The following is an 18,843-nucleotide window of genomic DNA, read 5'->3' as shown; positions in this document are numbered from 1 at the left end:
ATTTGGGTCATATGTCATACCTGCCTACTCTTCATGATTTTCCGGAAGATTTTATTTTCATATTTAAAGTGGTAGCAATACTCAGTTTATTCCAATTAACTTTTTGAATTATAATGATAATTATAAATGAGTTTGACCACCACTACATATAAATAATTACAATAAATATATGAAAGCATAATAATCCTTGCGGAAGCGAATTTCAATGGGATCAGAATATAAATGTATTTTTGAGTCAGATTGTTTTTCGTTTATTGTTTTACAACCACTCTGAAAATCCATTCTTAGAAAGAGTGAAAGTTGCCAGGTATGACATGTAAAGCTTTGTTTTGCTTTTTTTAATTTTAAGTTCATTATGTATTTCTTTTCTGATTGCAATCTAACCAGTACCTGATTTATCATAAGGCCTGAGAAGCCCAGGCCTGGGACCCCTAATGTTACAAATAATTTCTTTTTGTATTTTTCATTAAGCTAGTGGAATTATGAGTTAAGCTCCAATTTACTAATCTATCATAATTTACTTACGTTATAAATAATTTTAAACACTTCATAATTAAACTATAGGTAAATTTTGTTTAGAGTAGTAACGAGGGGTCTCTTAACAGTTTATTTTCTTAATCAGGCCCTGATTCTAATTTTTTTTGTTATCACAAATTTATTCCAAATTCATAGTCTTTAAGTATTATTATTTTATAGTGCTTTAACTAAATTTGATCTTTAATGTTATCATTATTATTTAAACGTATTGCTCCATATACGAAAATATTACTATTTTTAAAATGTATAAGAAATAGAATTTATCGGCAAAATGAAACAAGTTTTAATCTTTGATACTGAGCGATTCTTATTTTACTACAAAATCTGGAGTTTTATAATTTTTAATTTCTTGTTATCAGTTATAGGGCAAAATTAGAACATTTTGTTACTGGCCGGTGATATATTGTAGCATTTTTAGCAATGGCCATTTTTTCAAAAATTTTAAAATTTGAAACAATTAAAAAGCTGTTTATTAATAATTTAAGTCATATTTAATCGAAACATTTCTCAAAATATGGTAAACAATACAAGGTTCCTATTAAGAATTAAGAAATTTGTAAAACAATTGTGAAATATGTTTTCAGTATTTTATAAATTATTCATAATAATTCTATATTAATTCAAAATATTTTTATATGGCGCATTTCTCATGCGTTTTCAACGAAGAAGTGGGGGTTGGCGAGAAATTGTTTAATTACTGATTTTTATATTTTGTCGTTCGTGAATACCGTTGATTTTGCCATTTATTGGCAGCTGTGTTTTTGTTTGAATTAAATATTTTTGCAGTGATAACTCATTAAGTTTAAACATGTCAAGAGTTTGCCTGATGTTTTTGTTTTATTGTAGTTATCTCTTGCCTGACAAGAGCAAAAGTAGTAAACAGAAGACACCCATTGTGAAGAAGAGCAGACACCCCAAGTGGTATTACACGGTCATCTATGAAGATCTGAGCGTGGACGATCTAAGGGAGAGAAGCCTAGAACTCACTGTCTGGGATTACGACAAGATCACGAGCAATCACTTTCTGGGTGGTGTCAGACTCAACACTGGCTCGGGTGAGTAGTCAGAATGATTGCTATAACTTATTCTTTTGATACATTGAGATGAGTGGTCGGAAGAAACGCACTACAAATAATGAAACTACTGTAGCCGCTTTTTTTTTGTAGTTTTTAGTGTTGTGAGTAGTGTGATACAAAGAACAGTAGTTTGTAATGGTTCCTGGAAACTACTTTTAACGATGCAGTGAAAATTTTTACTTTTAACGATGCAGACTACTTTTAACGATGCAGACTACTTTTAACGATGCAGGAAACTACTAGCAACGATGCAGTGAAAATAACTAACTGTGGCTATAGCTGAGCGTTAACAGGAATTACGTACTTAGAATCGGGTATAAGTAATCTTTACACTAGCCATTACGAGAAATAGATTGTTAATCACTTTTATCAAACTTTCACATGGGAATGTGCACTCGTGAAGCATTGATGTTATTTAAAAGGAAGGAAACGTATTTTCGATGTACTTTGTAGGGTATCTACCACTACAAAATTACAACTACAATTCACTAGTATATAAGACAGTTGGGGTACCTTTTCATAAATGACGGTTGACATGGTCTGTAACTACTCTCCCCACGTTGGTGATCTTCGGACGTGATATGAACATGCCTACCTTGGCAGTAACACCTACTTCGATATGAGCACGCCTACCTAGACAGTAACGCCTACTTCGATGGATGATCTTCATTGAACAGTTTACTTGTGACTGCAACATTATCCACCTCCTCGCACTGTTGCTACTCAGTTTCATCTCGATCACGCACAACGTCGGCTTGCATACTTGTGATTACTCGACTGCTAACGGCAACAGAGGAGCGACTACGACCATGATGTTAATACGCCTCTCACATTCAGCATTCAAAAAATACGGTGATCTTAATACAGCTCTCCGGCTTCTCACAAAACAGCAATGAATCAACTAGTGGTATTCATTCATCGAATTCTATCACAGATATAATTCTAGTGGGAGAGTACTGTAGGGTATCTACCACTACAAAATTACAACTACAATTCACTGGTATATAAGACATGTTAACTCGACTCTATGTAGGGGTACCTTTTCATACGTTGACATGGTCGATTACTCCTCGCAACACATTACTTAATTTTTTTAGAGGAAATAAAAGAGCACTAAACTGTTAAAAAATTTCAAGTATTTAATAATTTTGCACTTCTTGAATAATATATTCACCTTTGAAAAAGGCAGAAAAAGTTGAAGGTCAACTGAAAAAATTATAAAAAAATGTTTTGGAATAACAAACTGGCTCATGTAAACATGAATAAATATTTCTTAATTATTTCCTTACACTTAGTGTAAGTTCGTCTCTTTAAAGTAGTGAAGTAGTTTTTACAATTTCTAACTACTACAATTCCAACTAAATGTGTAACACAGTAATTGTAGTTGTAGTAAACGACAAAAATAGTGTAGTTTTTCCACCACTGATTGAGATCATTGAAGAGCCTAGTGGTTGCCTGTTTGGAAAAAAAAGTTTCTTGGGAGATCATACTTCAGTTTTATTTATTATTTTAAAAATCACAGTTTTTTTAAGTGAAAAATATCCATTTTTCTTTTATTTGTATCATTTTTCAAATGTTTTTAATTTTTGATTTATTAACATTAATAATCAAAGCATTAATGATGAATTGTTAATGCTTTATAATATTTAACAACAATTTTAAAACAAAATTGCTTAATACTCCTTGCTAAATTGTTAGTATTTTTTATGATTATTACAAACTTATCTTTAAGTGAATAAAATCAGATTGTATTTATTCAAACTCAACTCCTTCATGAATTGGAAAACTAGATAGTTAATTTGCATGTTAGACAGAATAAAAATGAAACAAAATATTGAAATGTTTATCTTTTTTTTATGGTAAAATAACTAATCATTTTACATGCAACTATTACTAAATAGTAATTTAAAAGTTACTCTTCATTCTAATCTGCATATGCTTTCTTTTCCCCTCCCTCTTTTCTAATTCTCTAGGTAAAACCTTTAATTATGAATGAAATTAAATTCCGTATACTTCAAAGGCCTACTGTGCCTATCTCAGTTTTCTTGACCTTGGGCTCTGGGGTACAGGAGCAGATGTTCTGCTTGGGTGGTCAGCCAAACTCGGAACTCCTAGTGTTTAATCCCCCAGCATGCTTGGTACTCATTTTATTGACCTACTGAAGGGATCAAAGGCTAAGTCAACCTTGACCGGCAGTCAATCAGTCACAGTATCAATGAAATTAGATTCTAAGAAATATCACAACCTTAAAAATATGTGTGTATGTTCTTTATTTAGGTTGCTTTATGACTTATATAATAATATGTCAGTGACATATATAAATATATTATCCCTTCTTAGATCCTTTAATTTTTTTTTTTTAAAGTTCATGCAATTTAAGTCGTGATTTAAATTAAATTATTAAAATCGCTATAGCTTTACTTCTTATTTAGCTCTACAATATTAATCCCCCCCCCCAAGGAAAACATTATTAAACTTTGGAGATGTCATTGGATGATGGTACCAAGTGAATAATTTTTTTTTTAGCAGAAGAAAGTCCCAAGTGCATCTGCAAATCAACTCTTGATGGGTTAAAAAGAGTATTTTTGCATCAAATTAAAACGTTAATAATGTCAACAATGTATGTGTTGAATGGGTAAACAATTGTTAGGGATTTATAGATTTCATCAATTAAAACCTTGCTGACAGAAAATAAGGCATAATCTTTATTTCTTATTGTCAATGTAAAAATAACAGATTGAGAGCTAATTGACTTAAGTTCAGTGAATTCATAATCACTTCGAACCTTCATCCTCTCACCTTTTTATTCAAACAAATAAAAGTACCTAAAATTTTCCATTCAAGAAGCCTCTTTATTTCCCATCTTAGATTTTAAGTTTTTCTCTTTTTGCAACTGACTGATTTTGATGATAGAGTGTCATTCGACAGCTCTATGTCTTTCAGGCGAGATTGAAAATAACACTTTATCAGATTAAACGAAATAGTGCTTAGTAATTTTTAGAATGTCTATAGATTTTTTTTTCAATAATGTAAAACAATAAAATTATGTGATTTTTGATTATGAGTTTATAATTTATAACTAAAAATGTGTTTTTCAAATTTGTTTTATTAGAGTTTAAACAGATTAAGACTGATTTGTACAAGGCTAAATAGGGGGCTCAAAGCTGTCCTTAATTATTAAACATTTCAATAAATGTCCTGTTTTTGTTATTTTCCAAATTTTTGTTGAAGTTAACACTGGAATTTGTGAAGTTACACTGGAATAGATTAATATCATCATTGCTCGTCAAGGATGATATTAATCTATTTCCAGTGTTAGAGACAGTTACCCTTGATTTTATAGCATAAAAGCATTCGATGTGGGAGAAATATATAGCAAACTCATATCTCCCCCCATATCACACTCTAAGGTTTTTCACTAGAGAATCCCTGTATTTTGCTACTCACTTAAGTGCTAGAACTAAAACTGTCACCAATTGTTTATCTGCGACCTCATGGCGATATTNCCATTAATAAATCTAAAAAAGAATTAAAGAAATTTCAAACATTATGTTATATGCCATGAAGCAAAGTAAATAACAAAATGAGCAGTAGTGTCTTCATTTCTCGTCAAGTATGATATTAATCTATTTCCAGTGTTAGAGACAGTTACTCTTGATTTTATAGCATAAAAGCATTCGATGTGGGAGAAATATATAGCAAGCTCATATCTCCCCCCATATCACACTCTAAGGTTTTTCACTAGAGAATCCCTGTATTTTGCTACTCACTTAAGTGCTGGAACTAAAACTATCACCAATTGTTTATCTGCGACCTCATGGCGATATTGTACTAATTGCTCCCATTAGAGAATCAGCATCCATAAATTGTCCTTAAGTTTGGAGAAAAATTGTGTCCTTAATTTTTATATTTTGAACTTCCAGCACTGTTAACATTGATTCTCTAAAGGCAAAAATATTTATCAAAGATCTGAAAATTGACAAGTGTGTACTATTTATTTAACTACCATTCAAAATTACTAATTGAATTGTATTACTATAATTTTGTTGCAAAAAAAAGTGAAAAAATAATTAAAATATTGCACACTTTATATCTCAAATTGCGATTGGATGACAACCTTGTATTTTACATTTATACCTTGTATTTACATGCAATAAATGAAACAATTTAAAACATATTTTGAATCAGGGTGCGTAGCGTTTTTAAAAAGTGCTTAAAGGTGCTTATTTAAGATTTTCGCTTTTAAAAGCCCTTAAAGGTGCTTTTTTCATTGGGTGTTTTTAAAAAGTACTTAATTTTCCCTTTTGCAAAATGAGATTTTCTTTCACTATGATTTTCACTTCGAATTATGCAAAAGGACACAGTTCACATTGTTCTATTCAACGTTTTCATAATTAATTCAACCCCAATTTATTTCGGCATATTGTCGGTCCATAGTGTATGAAAACGCCATTCGTATTACACGATTCAAAATTGCATGATTTTTGACAATTGTCGAAAACAATGCCAAAAGATTTTTTTTGACGTGACGGTTAAAGCAGGATAAAACCGTCAATTGTCAAAAACTGTCGAATATTTTGGCTACTCACCCTGTGAATTTTCCACCTCTTAGACAATTAAGTAGGCCAGGAGGCAAAAGGCCCCTTAAGACGCTGTGTAGTCATTGTCAAATCTTAACCTCCATGACTCCATTGATCAACAACTGGTTGTTGCATGGATGCTTTACTCTCATCAGTTTTAATAGCAACTTTTTTTTTTACTCTAACCCTTCTCTAACAAAGGTTGTGCAATCTTAATTACATGATTACGTGCATGATATCTTTTGAATTACTACATTGCTCCTGTTGTCATACATGATTGTGCTCCAGAAATCCAAGGTCTAAAGGTTTCATGAATTCATCGATCACATTTCTGTATAAAAATCTTGTATCTTTTATTTAAAAATATTAGTTCTAGAATTTATACTTGGCATCTCTTTACATATAACATCATTCTACATATAATTTATTTAGAGTTTCTTGTTTTGAAAATATCAGTGATTTAAATTTATAATGATATAATTTTTTTTTAAATGTGTTATTAATGATTTAACTTAATCGCTTCTGGGTTGTGTATTGTATCTAATGGTGTGTCGTTTTATTATTTTAAAGGTCTGTACCATGGTGTACCAGTTGACTGGATGGATTCTAGAAGAGACGAGTCCTCCCTCTGGCAATCCATGCTAGAGAGTCCCAACATGTGGGTAGACGGTTGCTTACCACTGAGACCAACTTTACACTCACACCTCAGCTGAGAAAGAAAACTGAAATTTTGTTTTAGTACAAAGTTGTTTGTTTTGTTAAGATTATTTTAACCATTTAAACTGAGCTGGTTGAAGTTAGTTGTTTATTCACCAGTTTCTTATGAAATTAGTTTGTCATCGAGAATCAAGAGTCCACAAAAATTCTGTTTCGTTTTTTTTTTTATTACGGTATTTTTTAGTAGCAATTGACAATGCTTGCTAGTTATATTTAAAAAAATATATTTTATTGTCGAGATTGTGCATCATCTGTGAGCTCTTTTTACAAGCTTAGTATGCATGTAGACATTAGATTTTAAAAAAAATTTCTTTGCTTGTAAGAATAATCTAAGATTTTAGCTAAAGTATGAATAACTACAGTGGAGTACTAATTAACCAAATAATATGAATGAAATTTGTCCTTTTCTTTTAGCATAAATCATAGTTTCTTAAAATTTTTATGGGATTTAGATAAGTTTTATGTGAAAAAACAATTTTTTTTTTTAGTTGCTATGGAAAAAAAAAAATTTTTTTTCCTCTCTCCTACTACTTTTGAGCAATAAGATCAAAATAATTTCATACTAATAAAATTCATGACCTTTGTTTTTCTAGTAAATTTCCTCTGTAATATTTTACAAACCTCAGGTTGCTGCTTTTTAATATTTTGATTTTATGTATTCAAATTATTCAAACTACTGCAATTAATTTCCTTTTTTTTTGGTTATAAAAATTTTTTTAGCAACTTCGGGGAAAAAAAATGGTTTAATAAAAACGACAGATGACTGTTGATTGATTAATTTGTTTGTAACACCTAAATCTCTTTTTCTTTTTTTTTAAATTTCCAATTTTGTTTTCAATATACTGCTAAAACAAATGAAATACATGAAAACATAAACATTTATATATATGTAGGTTATTAGAAAATATCTGCATGTTTGATTATTTGCTAATTTGTACTTTACTGTAAATGAAATAATCAATTTGACCAATAAAAATTTTACTTGTCTAAATTATAAACATTTTTAAAAAAATGACAAGTTTTTAATATTCCCAATTTAAGTGCTCAATTTGCCATTAATTAAAAAAACAAATATTTCTTAATGCATTATTAGCAACTTCATTTGATAAATGTATATTCAAGTCTAAGTGTTTGTGGCAAAGTTTTCTATTTGTATACAATATTCTATACCCGTTTCATCCGTAATTGTTTACATTTTAATGATTCATATGAGTGTGATTATATGAATTAAATCATTTTAATTCTTAAATGAAATTTGCATTGATTATAATGTATATATTGTACGATTATTACTCATGTTTATGAATTTCTTCAGATCTGATCGTTATTGTGATCTTGTTTATAATGCAATCGTCATCAACTTATCTGTAAAATAATAACTGCTTTGACATGAAAAAAAGATTTCCGTCCAAGAATTGTAAATGTTGTGATTTAAAATTAACTTTTTTTAACATAGCCTTTGCTTCATTATTTTTTTATCATGCGTTTATTTGTAAAATCTTTTACATAACAACCGTTCCATTTTAATGTTGTCTTTGTATAAATCTAATTTATATTTGTATAATAATTTCTCATCGATGTACTCTCAATGTTTGTGAATACTTGGAATTTTGTACAGATTAACGTAATACTTAATCGCTATTTTATATAAATGTTTTATGCGAGAAAATTGCTTGTAAATATCTTGTGTGGATGTAAGAGATGAAATAAAAAATATTTTGTTAACAATAAAATATTTTCTCTTTCTTTTATGCACGTAATACTGCTTCATAATTACCCACACTACTTAGAAAATGAAAAAAAATATGATCAGGTGAATATTTCAAATACTACTTTGTATAAAGCTAATTTCTCCTTTTCTTATTTTAGACGGACCTAAAAATGTAGGGTGCATAACTTATGAATTAACGGTGCTCAAATATTACATTAACTTAGCTGCCAACTCTACTGGATTTTTCCAGTAGACTACTGGTTTAATTAAAATTCAATATTACATTACTGTTCAAATATTACATTAACTTAGCTGCCAACTCTACTGGATTTTTCCAGTTTCTACTGGTTTAATTAAAATTCAATATTACATTAACTTAGCTGCCAACTCTACTGGATTTTTCCAATAACTACTGGTTTAATTAAAATTCAATATTACATTATTGTTCAAATATTACATTAACTTAGCTGCCAACTACTCTACTGGATTTTTCCAGTTTCTACTGGTTTAATTAAAATTCAGTATTACATTACTGCTCAAATATTACATTAGCTTAGCTGCCAACTCTACTGGATTTTCCAGAAGACTACTGGATTTTTCAAGTTTCTACTGGTTTAATTAAAATTCTCCTTGTTTTTGCGCATTTCAGAAAATTCTCTAAAATTCAGTAAGTTTCCTAAAAAAAATCCCTATTGAAATAGAATTTTTGTACAGATTATTGCTTGAATATTTAAATAAGTATTACTAATACATAATGAAGTGAGCCTCTTTTTATAGAATTCAGTTCAAAGCTTTTTTTTTTTTTTTTTTGTTATAAAATGTTCAGTTTGCTTTTATTAAATTAATTTAAAAAAATCTTTTAACTATCTTTGTTGAATTAAAATGCCTTTTAGTATTCGAAATTATGAGTATAATACATAGCATTTCAAGTATGTTGAATGTCATTCATAACTGGGAAATATTGCAATTTTTCTATTTAGGTAACTATAAAAATCCCTATGTGTAAAATATTTAGTACATTATGCAACAGCTATCATAAAATTTATATTATTTTGTAAAATCTACTGGATTTTTTTTCCTATCCATGTTGATAGTTATGCATTAGCTCCTGGCAGGGGGGAGGGTGAAGTTTGTGATTTGCTTATTTTTACTGACAATCAGAGTATGAGCTATGTTCATGTAAAATATTACAATTACTTAAAGTGAAAAATGCAGCAAGAAATTTCACACAAAAAAAAAGTTTAAATTTGGAATAAAATTTCAAGTTAGAAAAAGAAAAAAAAATTAATAAAAAGTATTAGAGATCAGCAGTTTTGAACTCAAAAGATTCCTAAGGAATATTCAACTTAAAATTTTATAGAAGGAATAAAAAAACAAGGGCCCATTTTGTTTTATTCAAAGATGGACATCTTTGATTTGAATTTAATTCTTAAATTTGAATAATGACGGGAGATTGTTAACCTAAGCATGCGAAGATATAGGGCAAAATTAGAAAATTTTGCAATTTCCCCTCCCATGCTTGCTTAAGAAAGTATGTTACTTACGTTAATGCTTACTTAAGAAGACATCCTCCCCTGGTTTTTTTTCTTCAATTTTGACATTTACTGCAGTAATCTAGTTTTGGAATTAAATTCAAATGAAAGGATGTAGATTAAACATAGTTTCCATTTTAAACGTTTTGTATTCATTTTGTAAAATTTTTTTAATTCAAATATTCTTGAGGAATTTTTTTTGTATTCAGAGTTCTTGTCATCTGAAACTCTTCAAATACATTTTTTTTTCCGTCCCTCGACTTCCACATTTTATTAATATATTAGTTATACTGGATTCTTGTGTCGGAGTTTTCTTTTTATTGTCAAGAAAAGGTTTGTACTAAAAACCTTTTTTCAAACCTTATTTCAGTTTCAAACCTTTCATCTTAAAAGAATTAGCAATTATTTTTCAAAGCTTTTTGAAAAAGTATTGTCACTTTTAGGTCCATAATGACGTTTTAGATGACGTCACACTCGCGATAGGATCGAATTGCATCGTCCATTAAAGTTTCATGGCAAGGTGGATTTTATCAGAGCCTACCAAGACTTTGCGAAAATAAACCTTATAATTACCTACATTTAAGATTATTTTCACCTTGACACAAACTTTATTAAAGGATTTTTTTCACGCATGAAAACCCTAAGTCAACCTCGATTTAAGGTTTTTATATAGAAGGTTGTTTTTCAGGGTTCTGGATTAGGGTAATGTGGGTTGAATAGAGAAAATTGTCACAGATCTCGTTTTAAGGTTATAAGGTTTACACGTAAACCGTATTGCAAACCTTTTTAGGTTTACATTAAAAGGTTTTTGTTGAGTGAAAATAAACCTTATTTTGCTAACTGGGTAGTGACCATATACTTCTAATCACTGACTATATGATTACATATGAAAAGGCTGAAGACAACATAATTGTAAGCCACACTTTCAATTTTACTTAGGAAAGTAGTTTTGATGATTACAAAAAAAAACTTTATGTAGGTAATTAGATATTTCTGTATATAATGGTGTTATCAAGTGAAAACTCAAAAATACCCAATGATTTTTTTAGGTTACACTTCTTGGCATCAAAAATAAACAGAAACATTAATTTTTTTAATAATATTTATTAAGCACAAAATAAATAAGGAATGTAAATGCATTCAAAACCTTCAACACAATAATCAAGTTCTAAATACTGTTTTTAAAAATATTACATTGCAAAATTATACAAGGTTTATTTAGCTATAATTTCCTTAATATGTTTTCTGACAAGTTTTTCGATTTACAGGGTATCTTGCAACGACCGCTCTTAACATATATATTTAGATTCTTCTTTCAAAAATGAAGTAAAAAAAGTAAAGAAGTTAGATGTCACAAATTAGTATTTAGAGGAGGGAAGCACAGAAAGTTATTGAAATCTGTTGAGTTCTAAGCTCAAGATAAAAAAAAAAATCAAAACCAGTTTTATTGCCTGATTTTACTGCTTTAACTTTATGCCCTTTTCTACAGCAGTCAAACAGGTTTTGACGTATTCAGGCCGTCTTTTTTAGCGCTGTTTTTCGAAGCTTTGTCGCCAAGGAAAATAAAAACGCCATAGTTTTAGTGCCTTACGCTTGAAACAATGCGATGATTTTAAATTATGTATATATATAATCTTGCCGTGAAGAATTATATGTGCTTTAGTACAGACAAATAACTTAACTATTATAAAAGTTATTAAACATTTTTAAAAATCGCCAATTTGGCAGATAATGCACCATTGTAGTAAGTTTTTGAATAAATTTTTTTTCTCCATATTGACGTTTTGCGCCATTTTCCCGATGAGCATAGACATCGCTGGCTTTAGATAGACTAAACTCGACCTAACAGTTGCAAACTCACAGCAGTTATAAAAGTAGCATATTATTTGCAAAAAAATGCATAATTTCATATGATGATGGAGCTTTCGAAAAACAGCACATACATAAAAGTCTTATATGTAGTTGTTGAGTGATCTGTCTAAGACCTTGTTTGTTTGTTTTTAAATTCTTTAATTCAATTCCCGTTCACTACCACTTTATAAAATCAGTCTCGTTAATAGCAAAAGTTGGCAAGCATGGTTCAGTCTGATTTTTTTGTAATTCTAAAAGTATGAATTACTCATCAAACATGTATATAACTTTGTTTAAAATACCTTAAGGCCAATCCAATGACATAATAATTAAATACAAAAATTCATTTAACAATTGTTTTAAGGCATTGAGTTGGGCAAAAAGCTTTCGTTTATTAGACATTCAAACTAGTGTAAACATTTTCTATAAAAAATAGTTCGTGACTATGTTTTGAGTTATCGAAATAACCAGTCTTCGTTTTTAAAGATTATAACATCATATAAAATCAGTCTATTTTGATTTGTTATGCAGTTAAAAATCTTTGAATGGTACAATCAATCTGAAAGATTTCTAAAATAGATATATGTTATTTCATCTGTGCTTGACAAAAAAAATATTTTGTACAAATTTGCCAAACGACTGTGAAATTAAAAACTTTAAGGCAAAGATCCCAATTAGTTCGGATTAGCGAGGTTCTACTGTACTTACTATAGCTTAGTTAATGGTTTAAGTGAAAATTATGAAAAGCAAAAAATGAATCCAATAACGTCATCTGAGGAGAAAAGAAAGAAAAAAAACTCACAACATCAGAGCAATTCCACCATTTACGAATGTCGTATTTTCACTTTTAAAGTTTTATAGCACAATTATAAAATTCGTGCTGTTCGCTGTAAAAAATGGATACCCAAATTTCACGAAACTTTCTCCGTTTTTCGACAAAACCGTTTCCTGGTACATGCTCCGAGCGAATATTTCGTCAAAGTGACGAAATAACAAACGTCACTTCTTAGAGGGAACGAATTTCGTCAAAAGAAAAGAAATATTTCGTCATTCTAGTTTCGATCGTCTAGTTAACAATTACCCAAGGCGATGAAGTTCCGAGTTCAGAAAACATTTGCGTAGTATATTTAAGAATCCTCGTTTCGTCACAAATCACGTGATTTCGTGACGAAATGATTCTCAAAATTAACGAAATACAGCTCAAGGATTACTGAATTGTCAAAAGTGAGCGTTTTATTTCCGAGAGTGTTCTAATAATTTTTGCGAAAGTAAGTCTTGGTATAATTTATACTCACTCCAAATACTTTTATATATAAAATTTTTTAAAAAAAATTAAAAATATGCTGTTATAGACGTAACATATTGTGTTGCGTCCGTAACACCCAGTTTCTAGTTTATTAAGTTTTTTTAAGCTAATGAAACTTGCTAAATATTGGAGTAAGTGCTTATGACACCAATTAGACTAATTTACTTATTTTCACAAAAATTATCAGAATTGCTGAAATTTTTTAACTGTATTCTATGATTTTAAAGTCTGCAAATACGAGAATCATAAATGGTGAATTTACCCATAGGCTAATGAACTATCATTTTTGCAATGAAAATAGTACCGAAAAGCAAATGAATCACCGCAAAAATATCTAGCTCATATTCCCACAACAAATTATTGCAAAATTTTCCCAAGACAACCATAAGATTCACAGAAAAAAAAATTAAAAAAAAACTATGTTAGTATGAAAACAAACTAATAAATTAATACAATTCATAGAATCTATCTCTAAAAATATATTTACATCATTACTAAACCCATGTACTAGTAGCTTTTGCAGGTGAGGGTTTAGTAATAGTATCATGACTGCTTGTAGAATAGTACTTTGGACTTGAATTAAGGCACTCACTCACAACATCATAGGACTCAGTTTCTTCTGAACAATCTTCGATAATCGGTGGATATGCCGAATCATAACGAGATAAATAAGGCGACCTAGTCCTCATAATCCTTTTTGTAGGCACAGTTCCATGTCCCGGAGAGTAATTAGGATTAGAAGAAATAAATGAGTTGCTTGGCGTTTTTAAAGGTGAAGGCGTGGGTGATTTATAGCTGATATTCGATAATCCTGGCGAGTTTTTTGGCGGTGATACCTTAAGCAATTCGGCTGCAGATGGCCGGGAATTGCCATTCGTGCTCCCTGTTCTAGCTTGCAAGAGCAGCATTTTAAAGTCCCGCATACTGGTTGGTTTGGTTGCCGGTTTCTCTAGAGCATTCAGTCTTTTAGTTGCAGGGGAAGACATGCTATTGCACACGTTCGGAGAGTTGACGTCAGTTCGCCTTGAGAGAATTCCTGTCTCTACAGGCTGCAACCTGGAGAGAGAACTTTGGCTCAAGGCTGGCGACACAGATCTCGAAGACATGGGGGACATAGATTTATCTGAATCAGTCTTTATATTAAGTTTCTTTTTGGAATTATGGATAATTGCGAAAAGTTCATTGGCAGATAAAGACTTTAGGTTCTCCTTTGTTGGAGGAGTCAAAGTCAGAGGCGATTTGGGTTCAGGAATCAGTCTCTTACTCATGGCAGGTGAAGTAATGTCTAATGTTGATGGTGGAGATTCACCAGATGGTATTAAATCTGGAGGGCTAAGTGAAGTGCGATTTGGTGAATAGGGCGTAATATGAGTTGAGGCGTAAGATTCTGTGGGAGACTGCTTCTGTAGGCTGGGTTCTCTATTGTTGATTGGAGAGAAATAGTTCCTGTTTGGCCATATACCTGAATTAGTCGTTGTATTGTGTTGGTTTGGGTTATTCATGACAGACCTCTGAGTGTTTGGCACTGAACTGGCGTGATTAAAAGAAGTAGGCCTCGAAGCTGAGTGATTAGATAGTTCTGGACACAACCTAGGATGATTTTGTGCAGTAGAGCCATCAAGGGGCTTTTGTAATGTATGAGAAGAATTGTTTTCTTGCAAAGTTGACGCAGCTGGCGAATATGGTGCTCTGTTTGAAGCTTGTTGATGTCCTCCTCCTCTGGAAGAATTAGCTGAAATGAGGTGCGAAGGGAAGTATGACCGGCAAAATCTTCCACCTCTAGAAGGCCTGAAAGTAAAATCTTTCGAATTATTGGATTTGAAAGAAGAGAAGCTTGAAGTTGGATTATTATCTTGATGATAGGGAACAGAACTTTCAACTTTATTTATTGAAGCAGCCTGCCCGTTTCCATCAACACTTGAAATTTCTTTTGGTTTATTGATATGGTTATTACTTTGTTGTTTTGGCATGGTTGCATAAACTCTGGGTGAAGCCTCACTTGTTTGGCTGACTCTATTACTGACAGGTCTTTCAAGAGAATTGGAAGAATAAACGACTTTTCCAGTGGGATCTAAAGTTACCCTGGCTACGGGACGTTGAAGGGAATTTGTTGGGCTAGATACTAATGGCTTATCAGAATTAGAAGATACAACGCTGATAACAGATGATGCTGGAGAGTCAGGAGCTTTAAAAGAAACATAAGTTGATGCTCCATCGCTTTTAGTTTGGTTTCTACTAAATGTTTTTTCAATTTTGGGTGAATGTAATTCTTTACCTGAATATTGCAAAGGAGCTGGTCTCCCTGTTACTCCGGTACCAGCCGGGGTATAATCTTTCCGAGCAATGGGGGTCACGGTGATCCTTTGAGCATACTTAAGCGGAATCAGGGATTTGTTTTTGACAAGTGGAGAGGTTGGGGGCTCGGTAACTATCAGCTCTTCACTATTGTTAAACCTAACGGGCGATTGTTTACTAATATTTCCAAAATCATTAGGATTATGTTTAGGTTGTGGACTGACAGAGTCATTAAAATCTGGTGAAAAAGTCGTGATGTTTACGCCAGAACGAGGTGTAGAAGTACTGACTGCTGTGGACTGACATATGGTTGAAGAAAAAGTTGAAGGAACAGGAGTTTCACTTCTATACATATTTATAGATGTAGACGAGTTAGATGACCAGGAGGGGGCAAAGGAACTATTTTGAGGTAAATGAGGCGTTTCAGTCTTGAAATCTGTCTTATTTTGGTTTGGAGCTTTGGAATAATCATGACGGTTGTCTTCCCGATGTACTTCAGCCACAATGACGTTCACTTTCGAATTCATCGTTTTCGTTTTCATTTCTGAATTCTCATCATCACTCGTTTCTGGTGACACAGCACACATGGAAGGATATCGATTCGCGCTGATGGCCGTTTTTTCTCGAATCCGGTCCCCCACTTCATGATCTGACTCTGATGTAGATCCGTTCTGAGGCTGAGGCGAGTACGACTTGTCGCTGTCTTCCAAATCTTGTTCCAACTTCATCGGGCACAGTTTAGAATTTTGTTCCTTATCGGCAGTCGGCAGTGGCAGCTTTTCTACTGATTCTCTCTTTAAGCTACCACTGTTCGATGAACATTCCGTGGCCGATTTAGACAGAAAGCTGTTGATGCTACTGTTATCAACTGTGCTCACAGAACTTTGAGATTCTTGGCGTTCTCTAAATCTCGCCATTTCAGCGATGATGTCTTCAGATTTCAAAGTGGGGATTGCACTGGTCCACAGCCCACTGTCCGTGTGCATGGATGTGTAGTAACCATCCGTGTCTACTGAGTAGACGGATGAGTCCCCGTCGTCGTTGATGCCACGGCGTCCTACGTAAGGAGACCGCACCAATGGAGTACTTGAGGAACACTGGGAGGTGTGGTCGGGGGTTGGTGTGCTGGAAATTCTTCCATTTTGTGCCTCCCATCCACCTAGATATTTTCTGGGCTTTACTGGTGAGCAAGTCAAAGACTGTATTGGCAAAATATCATCTCTGGATCTGAAAAAAAGGATGTTTGTGTTTATTATTGTTATCATTTTTTTATTTATTTAAATGGCGTCCAGAAAATCAAGGTACATGTTTAAATTTGACACATGTGGAAAAGTCTTATTGGTTTATGAGCATTGCCCTGCTGCTACCCAATTTTTGGAATCCTAACCGTTTGCAACCGTATCAAATTTGTTCTGATTCACTGCCAATGCCATCTAGCGTATGTTTTCGAAACTAGAAAGTTCCATATTGCGGCAATTCCCGAAGTTTTGAAGGTTAAGAATATAAATCTGTCGTGAAAAGAAATATGTTTATTCAGAAAAAATACGTTCTTGTGAGCTTTGTAATTTCAAATGTCGTTTACATATTAACTATAGTATTTGAAGTCACCCCTTGAACCATTCAGTTTGAGTTCTAGTACATAAAAATTCGATTATTAGATCAAAAGTTATTCTGAGTGCTTGTTCTTGCTCACTATACATAGAAATCCCTGATTAACCAACCGAAACTTCAAGCTACTATGATCACTTTCTTCATCTTCTATTATTAGTTACGTTAAAATGGGTGAAAGATCAAAGGAAGAATTAAAATCGTCTTAAACCGGATTTGAGGCTAAAATAATTCATAAGCGGTTCCCAACAGTGACAGACGCATTTCAATCTAACTAGAAAATAAGAATGACTTTTGATGATTTTAATCACTCTTTCTTTCTCCTCAACACCAATAATGAATGGTTACATTCACGCTTGAATCTTACACACCATTTACACAAGGACTAAAAGCAGACAGGACCTTCTGACGCCATAGGCCTAAAAAAAAACTTGTAAAATTTATAACATTTCTGATGTTAAAAAACGCTACTTCGAAATGATAGGCAAAAAAATAACCACGTGATGCAAAGATCCAATCATTATAAGCCTGACTTGGAGTTGCCTTCACCTAACAATGCTTGCTTGAAAGCAGGCTAAAAGAATAGGAGATAAAAATGCGGATTTTTTTCGTCTTGTTGACGTCATGCACCTAATGTCAGGCTCCGTTGTTGTAGTTCATTTACGTCGCACTAGAGCTGCACAATGGGCTATTGGCGACTGTCTGGGAATCCTTGAGGATGATCCGAAGACATGCTATCACAATTTTGATCCTCTGCAGAGGAGATGGCACCCCTGCTTCGGTAGCCCAACGACCTGCACGCGAGGTCGAGCACTTTACGGTAGCACAGTTTAACGAGGACCAATACCGCACACCCTCAGTCCCTACGCAGACTGATCCAATTGGTCACCCACCCGCACACTGACCGCAGTCAGTGATGCTTGATTGCGGTGATCTGCTGGGAGCCGTGTCTTAACGATCAGTCCACTGCGGGACAATGTCAGGCTTCGAGTAAATTAGTAGTCACAAGTATAGTCCTGAAAGTGAGACGGAAAAAAGAAATACTGATAGTAAAACCATTTCAATTATAGCTGGGTATTAAGGGTTATGATATACGCTGAAATGTGTTTAATCATAAACTGTTCATGACTATTATATTAACTCACTCGGGGATATAATTTGATTTATTGGTACAAGACACGTTCGCAGGCGTAAAAACCTTTGTCAAGTAGAAGGACAGATAGCCCAATACGAAAAAGAAGAGCAGGAGGATACATCCAGGGTGACAGTGGGATTCGAACCTGCTACTTCCACGCAAAGCGTTTGGCGGGCACTTCGGTCAAGTAGGCTCCTCACGGACATAAAACAGTCCTATGCTCATCTTATAACTGTTTTTAAAAAAAAGTCTTGGTAGTCATGGATATTCCACTTTTCGCGAAAATAAGTTTAAATGATATCATCTTCTCACCAGTCTGGTGCGTTTTTTGTTTTGTTTTGTTTTTTTTCCTAATGCATAAATACTTTTAGCCCTGTTACGTGAAGAAAGCTTTTCTAAAAATTAAAATTCTGCAAAATAAAATCACAACTGCTGAGATCGATCAACCTAAAAAATGAATTATGCTGACACCTTTTTTACTCATCTACGACGACT

General features: G+C 32.5%; 2 protein-coding genes across 4 annotated transcripts in view; one reads left to right on the top strand and one right to left on the bottom strand.

The window, feature by feature from the left end:
• LOC107436800 (uncharacterized) overlaps window positions 1-8,643 on the top strand; it is a 173,025-nt gene extending 164,382 nt beyond the window's left edge. For all 3 annotated transcript variants that reach the window (XM_043048995.2, XM_043048998.1, XM_043048997.2), the window contains 2 exons: window positions 1,384-1,592; window positions 6,764-8,643. In XM_043048995.2, the coding sequence (XP_042904929.1) occupies window positions 1,384-1,592; window positions 6,764-6,906 (352 nt within the window). In that variant the 3' untranslated portion in view covers window positions 6,907-8,643. The remainder of the gene's footprint in view (window positions 1-1,383; window positions 1,593-6,763) is intronic.
• Window positions 8,644-11,237: 2,594 nt separating this feature from the next.
• Window positions 11,238-18,843, bottom strand: part of LOC107436801 (actin remodeling regulator NHS) — a 108,382-nt gene continuing 100,776 nt past the window's right edge. The window contains exon 6 of the mRNA XM_043048999.2: window positions 11,238-16,832. Within this exon, the coding sequence (XP_042904933.1) occupies window positions 13,805-16,832 (3,028 nt within the window). The 3' untranslated portion in view covers window positions 11,238-13,804. The remainder of the gene's footprint in view (window positions 16,833-18,843) is intronic.

Source organism: Parasteatoda tepidariorum, chromosome 9, assembly GCF_043381705.1.
Source record: "Parasteatoda tepidariorum isolate YZ-2023 chromosome 9, CAS_Ptep_4.0, whole genome shotgun sequence".
NCBI lineage: Eukaryota > Metazoa > Arthropoda > Arachnida > Araneae > Theridiidae > Parasteatoda > Parasteatoda tepidariorum.
Note: the sequence above shows the minus strand (reverse complement) of the source record. Positions and strands in the feature narration are given on the sequence as shown.